The sequence below is a fragment of the Anguilla anguilla genome, chromosome 17 (genome assembly GCF_013347855.1).
Source record: "Anguilla anguilla isolate fAngAng1 chromosome 17, fAngAng1.pri, whole genome shotgun sequence".
Classification (NCBI taxonomy): Eukaryota; Metazoa; Chordata; class Actinopteri; order Anguilliformes; family Anguillidae; genus Anguilla; species Anguilla anguilla.
The window spans coordinates 3178921-3189210 of NC_049217.1; the positions used below are offsets into that span (position 1 = coordinate 3178921).

General features: G+C 42.5%; 1 protein-coding gene across 1 annotated transcript in view; it reads left to right on the forward strand.

Moving 5' to 3' along the window:
* Window positions 1–10290, forward strand: part of LOC118216074 (plexin domain-containing protein 1-like) — a 31015-nt gene that overhangs the window by 9187 nt on the left and 11538 nt on the right. The window contains exon 2 of the mRNA XM_035397092.1: window positions 9886–10016. Within this exon, the coding sequence (XP_035252983.1) occupies window positions 9886–10016 (131 nt within the window). The remainder of the gene's footprint in view (window positions 1–9885; window positions 10017–10290) is intronic.

Genomic DNA, 10290 nt, shown 5'->3' on the forward strand with positions numbered 1-10290 from the left:
TTTACCATGCGGGGCAGCCCGGTTTAAATCCAGTACGGTTACCCTGGTGCCAGCCCAGTGTACTGGTGAGATACACCGGGGGATAAACAGGGCTCTCTGTGTGCGAGATGACTAGAGCTCTGGCCTGGGGCTCACGACTTGGTGTGTTTGTCTGGACCCGACACACATACACACGCATACACACACACAGGCGTGCACATATACCCACCCACCCACTCATCCACATACACACACACGCATGCACACCCACCCACCCACCCATCCACATACACACACGCATGCACACACACTCACCCACATGCACACACACATGCAGACACACGCATGCACACCCACCCACCCACCCATTCACATACACACACGTTTGCACACAAACTCACCCACCCACATACACACACGCATGCACACACACTCACCCACCCACCCATTCACATACACACATGCATGCATGCACATTGATACCCACACATATACACACACACAACCGCAAGCATATGCACACACACCCACTGGCGCCTACACACAGTAACGACTGTCATGTCTAATGGCGGAGAAAATCTCTGAAAGACCCAGGCTGTGGGGGATTGTGGGTAGTATTCTGTGCGGAAAATAATCTCTGTAATGCACTTGTATGACACATCCCTGAGTTGATCACAAATGACCAGAAGACGACACCAATAAACCATCCCCCTCACTTCCTATTACTCCGAATGACAGCACACAACTCATGAATATCACAGGGGACACGGCTGTGCGCTCCTGCAGTGAGATGGAGTTATTACCCCACCCCACCCCACCCTCTTCATCGCTCCCTAGCCTCGGTAACGTCATACATCTCTCTTTGTCTGACATCTCTCCCCCCACATCCCTTCTGTCATTTCCTTATGTTTCCTCCATGTAGTCAACTGGTTAGGCAGCTTTACTGCTGTGAAGATCTTTGCAGGCTCCAGATTATGATTCTCTCCACTTAATGTAACATAGTATTCTATTTTAGCAGGGCGTATATATATATATTATAAAACATGCACAAACAAGCCAATGTAATATGTTTTCCTTGATATGACTGAGTGACATTATTTGGATAGCCAATGCTCTAATGCTGAGCTCCTGGTCCAGCTCATCTTCGACTGGTTATCTGATGGTACCTTTAACACCACAGTTCAGCACAAGTGAGGTGACCAGGGCTGTGTTTAAGGTGGAACACATTTTGCTGTTGTTCACCTAAGAGAACATGTTCACTCAGAACAGCCCCAGCTCGTGTGCACTCCTCAGATGGGATCGCCCGTGAGACAATGACTGTTATTACTGGCCACAAGGTACTGCAGGAGTGCTCTTGCGAAAGGGAGGACGTTTATCTCTTGCTGGTAATCTGTGGGAGTCTGATGCTACATTCTGCAACAATCTTTCACATAAGCTTACTCCTATTTGGAGGGTGTGCAAGCAGAGGCAGTGAGTGACATACACATATGTGCATGTCTGTCATCTCCCTCTTCTGCTGTTGTTTACATGTTGCTTTTGAGTAAGCGGCATACAACCGAGATGATGGTGAAGATCAAACCAGCGCCAAATGTGGCAAGCTCTAATGCTGCCTGGGAGGACAGTGCCTCTTCACACACCAGTGACCCCTACTGGTTGAACAGATACCTGAAAGTCAGTCCGTTAAACTGCATGCAAAGCAGGTGTCAAACTCCAGTCCTGGAAGGCCCCGGTGTCTGCTGATTAGGTGTCCAATCTTATCCGAAAAGGGCTGGTGTGGCTGCAGGTTTTTTATTTAGCCCAGCACTATGATGAGGCTGCATAAAGTAGAGAAAACATTCTCAATGATTTAAACAGTAGTCAGACTGCCAGAAATGGGTGTAGTTCACAACTGGCAATTAACAATGTCAACACCTGAAAAAAAAATTCAGGATCATTGAGTAATTTTTTTTTTTTTGTATTAAAAAAAGAACATTACATTACATTCATTTAGCAGACGCTTTTATCCAAAGCGACGTACAAAAAGTGCATTTTCATGATCATCATGAATAAAATGCATTTTCATTGTAGACTTTTTTTTTAATATAGAAAATTGTGCTCACAAATACTTTCTGACCCCAAAACAAACAACTAGCTTCCACACAAAACAAAACAAAGATGGCAACTAGTAAGTTCTTAAAAACATGTTTTATTGGCTGAAATAGCATCACATGTGCACTTATGTCCATGAGTATCTGCAATTGGCTACTTTAATCAAACTACATCAAATTCTTATTGGTAGATGTAGCTAAATGTACAAGGGTGAGACTGGAGCATTTGTCATTTAAATCTGCAGGAAAAAGGAGAAAACCCAAAGTATGTGGCTTTCGTGTGGATGCGTGAAGTTGTATCTGAATTCTGTGAGTTCATACAAGACCAGAAGGTACAGATGATAATGTTCTTAAGGGATAGTTTGTGGTCATTGTGGTTATTTTTGTAGGACACACTGAAAAGTGCAGAACTCTCAGTGCTGTATAGGTCATTCATGGCTCACCAAGGCAGTTAGAGATGGCCTACCTGCAGTCCCAATTTTAAAAGGGCCCGACGGTACAATTCCCTCTGCCGTGCACACGCAGTAGGGTCAGAATCAGTGTACATTGAATCTGTTGCTCTTTAAATACAGTGGGTATTTCACAAAGCAAAAGTATTCAATTAGCTGGATAACTGCACCGAGTAAAACCCAGAACAGCTTTCTACTTCAGTCCATGGTCCAGATTTGGGAGGGTACCGCGTTTTACTCAGCGAAATTATCCAGCCAATTCAGTAATCCTGCTACGTGAAATATCTCCCCAGTTCGGTTCTCACACCTTACAGCAGATAACCAGAGCAAATAAGCAGCGTGTTATTTCAGATGTGCAAAAGTTAAAGAATGCTGCGCAAAGCCAATTCACAATAAGTAAAATTAGCCAAATGGACCTGAAATCCCAGAATCCGATAGCTAGCTAGCACCTAAAATGTGTACACGTGGATAGAAAAGCTATCGATACCAAACGGCATTTCATAACAATTAAGGAATGTATAGGAACCAGTTTATTATCCTGCACTCATTTTTAAATACAATTGGTAAATAAAGTGCACAATTTCTTCAATACGTCACGTTTGAGAACGTCTAAATGTGAAAATTACTAAATGAATGGGCAATATGTTCTCAAATCATTATCTGGAAACAAACTTTGGGCCTATACGGTTACGTGTTAAATTACTTTCAAAAAAGCGCACTAAACTCGTATAGGAGTGAACTTTGCCGCCTTAAAAATGTTAAGCAATTTAATTAAGTTAGCTACTTCGGTTGACAAATTCTCAGACTAACGCGCGTTAAAAAGCTAAACGAACACAACATTTGTTAACCAAGGTTAGACCAAAACATATGTACATACTTTGATTTTTGTTTGTTTGAACGCTGGTTTTCTTGCGAGCCCATTGGGAAGGATTCGCAAAAGGTAAAGCAGAATTCAGTTTAATCTACTCAGTTTTACATTACCCAGGAAGCAGTGCCACGGCCTCAGAGACGAACTCTTAGCGGCAGCCGAGCTGTCCGCAGCCATGGCACGCTTCACCGCGTGACAGAGCACAGCAGAGTAAGCCTCTAGACTTTTTTTCGTGGATTCCGTCAATACGCCCAAAGCTTCCCGTGAGGTTCCTGAAAGCAAGAGACAAAACAGCAACCATGTCAACGAGAAAGTAAAAAAAAATACTTAGGGTTAGAAAGTTACTCTACGAGCAGAGCGCCTCTGGGCGACGATTTTATAGTGGATTTGACGTCACTTCTACTGTCCGTAAAACATCCAATACGTGCGCGTACACAATTTACGTCATCTTGTACTTGTGGCGAAGAGTGTGATTGGGATGGCAGGTATGCCATCGCGCCAAGTTACGCCTTGGCGGGGGCATGCCCCCATACCTATACAGCACCGAGAGTTTGGCACTTTTCAGGGTTCCCCACAGAAATAACCACAACAGCCACAGACACTCAGCCCTTAAAAACATTAAATTCTGTACATTCTGACCCCATTTCAACAGACAGAATTCATAAACAACTTCACATGTCCACACAATAAAGCCCCAAACTAAGGGGATTTTGCGTTTTCTCCTTCTTCTTCTTCTTCTTCTTCTTCTCTTTCTTCTTCTTCTCATTCTTATTTTTCCTGCCGCCTATCCCACTAACAACATGTCTCCCCATTGGACATTTCACTGACACCAGCCAAATCTGCCCTACACGACCCAATCAAAAACGCGCATACACACGCAAAATACCCATACATTTTTATTCTGAAACATTTCCCGTTCAAACAGCTAGTCCGCCTGTGGCCTAGTGGGTAAGGTTACAGTCTTGGGAACATGGGGTCGTAGGTTCAAGCCCAGCTTGGAACACCTTTCTTCAACCTGCTTCAACCCTCACTAATAATTGTCTACTAGCCTACTTATCAATTATTGCTTTTGCACCATATTTACCCGCCGTTCACCGTTCAGTTATTAACCGGCTACAATATTGCTAAGCCACATGGATTCAACGGGAGCTCTTCTGTGCTTACTGGCCTGTGTTCTTTAAAACCACCGGCAGGTTTGCTAATTATATTTCACGCATTGCATAGCTATGGCATTAGCTAACGAAGTCACGGCAAATGTATTCCTTTCATTAAAAAGTTACACCAGTTCACCACTGTGCCATTTCTATTAACTATATTGCTTCACTTGGCTACCGTACAAAACTTTCATATCAGCAAACGCCACGTTTCTATTTCTACATTCATGTTACCTCGCTCTGTTCTCTATCTAGCCACATACGCTACAAACAATTACTACTTATGTACATTCTGCAACTCCGCAGTTTGAACAGCTAATCCATCCGTGGCCTAGTGGGTAAGGTTACAGGCTTGGGAACACTGGGTCGTATGTTCAAGCCCAGCTTGGAACACGTTTCTTTAACTTGCTTCGACCCTCACTAATAATTGTCTACTACTTCTTAATAATTGCTTTTGCACCATTTCTACCCGCCGTTCACCGTTCAGTTATTAACCGGCTACAATATTGCTAAGATATATGCATTATGACTTACCGTCTGTACGTTCAGTTATTGACCGGCTACAATATTGCTAAACCATATGGATTCAACGGAAGCTCTTCTGTGCTTACTGGCTTGTGTTCTTCTTTAAAACCACCGGCAGGTTCGCTAATGATATTTCACGCATTGCATAGCTATGGCATTAGCTAACGAAGTCACACACTGGTAAACCTCACTCACTCACGGCCACCCATATGCATTTCATGACGCAAATGTATTCTTTTTATTTAAAAGTTACACCAGTTCACCACTGTGCCATTTCTACTAACTATATTTCTTCACTTGGCTACCGTACAAAACCTTAATATCAGCAAATGCCACGTTTCTACATTCCTGTTACCTCACCCTGTTCTCTATCTAGCCACATAGGCTACACACAATTACTACGTATGTACGTTCTGCAACTCCACATTAAAACATTACATTTAAAATCATGATTCACTCATAAGTATAACTACTAGCACTGAACATGAGAAAAACACATTCGTGCAATAGATTATATTACAGGCAAATAATGTGTGCAATGTTATTTGACCCTCCACTTCAACAACCAACATTCAATACCGACTGTTATATATACCATTTGATAAGGAATATAAGCTCGCTCATGGTCACTCCATTTACTTCGCACTATACTCCGTGATCATGTTAACCTTCACCTACATGCCCATTCTGCTAAAAACATATTGTTTCAACTACGGAATTTCGTAATTTCATTTTAATTTCTCTCACACTGTTGTTATTCTCTCATATGCAAAGCCTGCTGGGACATATGCGTCTGCTCCTATTCTCCACTATCATGTTTTCCGGTTCTAGTTTAGCAAAACGGCGAAGAGAATTCCTACCTGCAGATTAGCCTATCAAAATGCCTTATAAACCTTACAAACACTAAAAGTGCATCTCCACGAAATAACAGACAATGGAGCAGGACAGAAGGATAAACCTTACAAACACTAATAGTGCATCTCCACGAAATAACAGACAACGGAGCAGGACAGAAGGCTACACAAGTTGCGACCTAGGGAGTTATAATTCTACGGGCGTGTTGATTACTTTGTCAGTCAAGGCTCGTTGGATGGACGTCAAATCCGTGAGTACATACCATAGTCCATCTGCGTTTCTGATGCGTTTACGCTTACGCCACTGCATCCTTTCTCACAGCCACTGTTTTACATATATAGCAAACCGAAACTGCTGAACGGTACACGCTCATCAGACTGTACAGATTCACACAACGATAGCCATAATCCACAACCGTTTCTTGCAGGGTCGCATTTCTCACTCTCATAATAAAACGCTTTGCAAAAAGAACTGATATCTCATAAAAAACACGTTTTCAACGTACAAAAATGCCAAGTTACTAAAAAGTATTGATATCAAAATGACGCCAAGTTACGATACTACAAACAATATAGGCTATCTTGCCTCACCGAAATGACATAAGATGTATCTCAAAGCAATGCTACCCAATATTTCCTCAGTTCTTTCAAGTCACTTGGCCCTGTGTATAAGCATGCACTACATGAACAGGGCAAATATATGTGTGGATGGCTCTCTCACAGTCAAGATTGATTGAATAGGTGTGTATGTCCAATTTGTATTGGTATGTAGGCCTATGTATTTCGCTGCCCAGGCTTTCTGTTGCGTGAATGATAGTATGTTTCTTGGTACAAGTGTGTTCGTGAATGTGAATGTAAGATGCTGCCAGGGAAATGTCCCCATGCGGATAAAGAAGTTCTCTATGTATGTATGTACAATATGTGTTTTACATGCAGTAGGCTATTTATTGTACGTAGCAAATATACAATAACTTGCACATGTACTCAAATTCAGTTCAGAAGCAAGTATAAACATGTTTTCTGGAGAAATGTGCTTCCTGTCGTTGCTCAGCAGCAGTTCTGTACATTAATGAATTTATACATTAATTTCAATGTACAATGTACAATGTTCAATGTGTTCCATGAGGCAATTCGAAATATTTGTCTCTTTGATCTGACAGAAAGTTTGCATGACATTGTGAAATGGTAAGATTAGAAAACACAGGGCCAAGTGACTTGAAAGAACTGAGGAAATATTGGGTAGCATTGCTTTGAGATACATCTTATGTCATTTCGGTGAGGCAAGATAGCCTATATTGTTTGTAGTATCGTAACTTGGCGTCATTTTGATATCAATACTTTTTAGTAACTTGGCATTTTTGTACGTTGAAAACGTGTTTTTTATGAGATATAGTAAGGCAGCTAAATTTATCTTGCAAATAAAATTTTCAATGATATTAATGGCCAAATACATATGGTGTTTATATTCTTTTGGCCATATCTCTTGATGCATGGCATCATTGCATGGTGAGGGCATTGAAAATACACGTGAAAGATACATATGCCACACATTTCATTTGGCGAAGGGTTCCGTACACACAAGTAGCCCAACTTGTTTGTTTGATCAGGCACTCATGGTTTAAAAAAAATTTTTTTTTTCACTGTTGTCATGTCCCTGTCCCGTCCACATTTTATTTTCAACTTGAAAAGGACAGGGGGGAAAAAACAGCTTAATTTATGCTTCAGTCGGTGTGTAAGGCCAATGTTAGGATAGCACTCAGATTGACAGGAAATTCTAAATATATACAAGGACATTTCCGCTTTTTTAATTTGGACCTCCTCAATACATTATTGATCAAGTTTCAGATGGAAGCCACTCTCTCCACTAAGAACATGCTGCTGCTTTGTGACTTAGCAAGCAGCAGTAGATTAGTGCCCTGGCAGCTATCCCACTCGCATGTTCCTTTGCAGGACTAATTAGTGCGCGTCTTCATTATTTCCACTCTGAAAGCCCGTTTCCTAGGAAATAAGAACAGGGGGCCATGCAGTATTTGTTTGAATGATGGATGAGCTGGACTAAACCCGAGACATGGGAAACATCGCTCACTCAATAATGATAAAGAGCCTTTGTTATGCCATGATCAAAGATTAACTCTAGTGCTAAGTATATTCCAGTTCTGGAAAAAAAATGTTCCTCATTATTATTAATTTATCTATATTATAATATCTATATTTATTATCATTTAGCCATATTATCAGCATCTCTATTTTAGTGCAGCACCTTTCTGAGTGCTTCACTGATGGGGCTGGCATTGTGGAATTGGCCCAGTTGATTGACAGCCCACCTCACACAGTCTCTGCCAAGCATTATGGCTGAGGAAGAGCTGAGAGTGGAGTTCAGGGGGTTTTCAGCTGACTGTGAAGGGGATGGTCGCCTGGGTCCAGCTAAAGAGAATGAAAATGAAAATGCAAAGCCATCTGGGAAATGCAGTTTACATCATAGGAAAAAGCAAGATGGCTGACATATAGCAACCTGGCATGCTTCCCCATTGTTTTAAAGTGTTTTTATTTGTTTGACAACAAAACTGAGGCCAGACATTGTCTCGGGGTCCTCCCTGCTGTGTCTGCCTTACAGGAAATTGAGTTTGGCGCCATAGCTTACATGACTGCGGTTCACTTTGTTTGTTTGTTTCTTCTGTGTTCGTGAAAGGCAGAAACAGAGTTTGGGAAAAGAAAGTTATGAAGGAGAAACGTAGTGAACAGGAGCATCCTCCTGACGGATGAATGCTGCAGTTCTGACACCGAGGTCGGAAGTTGAAATCATTGATTAGGCCCCAGTAGTTATGGCACCGTGAGGTCTCACCAGGCTTTAAGTGGGGGGTGCTACTATATGCTCTCTGCTACTCACTGGCTTGAACCAACCAATCATTGTGTTCCCAATTTGGGAACCCCTGGATTAACCATTGCAACGAAATCAGACTGGTCAATATTTTTGTACAGACAGACTACTGTGTTCACAAGTAAGCTCATTTTCTTTCAGACAATTAAAAAGTACAAAATGAACAGTCATTTGTCGGCCAAACTATCCGGTGGGCACAGAATGTCCCTCTGGGCAAATGGCACAAGAGCAGTGAACACAAAATGGATGTCATGTTCCTTCAGGGGGGTGTGGGGGGGGGGGGGGGTGAATCTTTGTCATTCTCTGCAGGTTGCCAGGTCTGTGAGAGCAGAGAGAGAGTCTGGCCACGGTGTTCTTAAGCGCTATCTCACTCCGCTGAGCCCGGCACGGCGTGATAAGCTTACAGTGAAAAGAGAAGATGAGGCTGTCTCTGATGTGGCCTTGCAAAATGTGCTAATGGCTGTGGGGCTCGGCTAAGAGGACCACTTCCTGGAGCAGCCGATGGATTCACTCCACGCTGCTAAACATGTCTCATTCTCACTGGCTGGATGTGTCCGATTGCACTGATTGCAGCAGTAGGTGTGTGTGTGTGTTCGTGTTCAAAATGAATTATTTCAAGAATGACGGTGTTAATGTTCAGAATTTCCCCCGTTTCATGTCCTACATTTATATTATATTTATATTCACCCAGAAGATGCTCTTATTTAGAGGGACTTAAACTAGAAACTCACATTTCTTTTATACATCCATTTATGCAACTGGATATTTACTGCAGCAGTTTGGGCTAAGTACTTTGCTCAAGGGCAGTACTTCTCCCAGGAATTGAACCTGCAACCTCTGAGTTATAAGTCCAGGTCCCCACCCCTTATACCAGCATGCCTCTCCTATGCCCTGAAGCGTTATTTAACCAATGTGCTGCAGCTTTCCAACAGTCTGCTCACTAATCCCATCTGTCTGTTCATTTTTCCCCATAATGGCTATACTGCACTGGGTAAGAATGTGCATTATTGTTGGGTCTTTTCCTGTGGGCTTCAGTGAGTTGGTACGGGCCAGTGTTACAGGTGCTGATCTCTGTGTGGTATGTCGGGCAGATGCGCTGTACGGCCTGTTGCCATGGAGGGGAGAGCGCCCCCTGGAGGTGAGGAGGACCCGCAGGGACCAGCGGCAGCTCGGGGAAGGCCTGGCCATTGATACCCTGCCAGACAACAAGACGCACATTGTGGTGAGAGAAATTTCAGACGGAGCCTGAATTGTATGTATGTTGTAATGAGTTGTGCAAGCTATGGATTTAAGGTTCACATTTGAAGAAAATGGCTCCTTAATGGCCATTTGGGCCCCTGACCAAAAGCCATATTTAATTTATTTAGAGGGACATGAAAAATTAAACAGACACAAAGAAATAGTTGTTTACAGATATGACAAACAAATGCACCACAGGTAAAGACATCAGTGGAGATTCCGTGGAACTGGAAGTTACTGAGGCTGAAAACATCCCA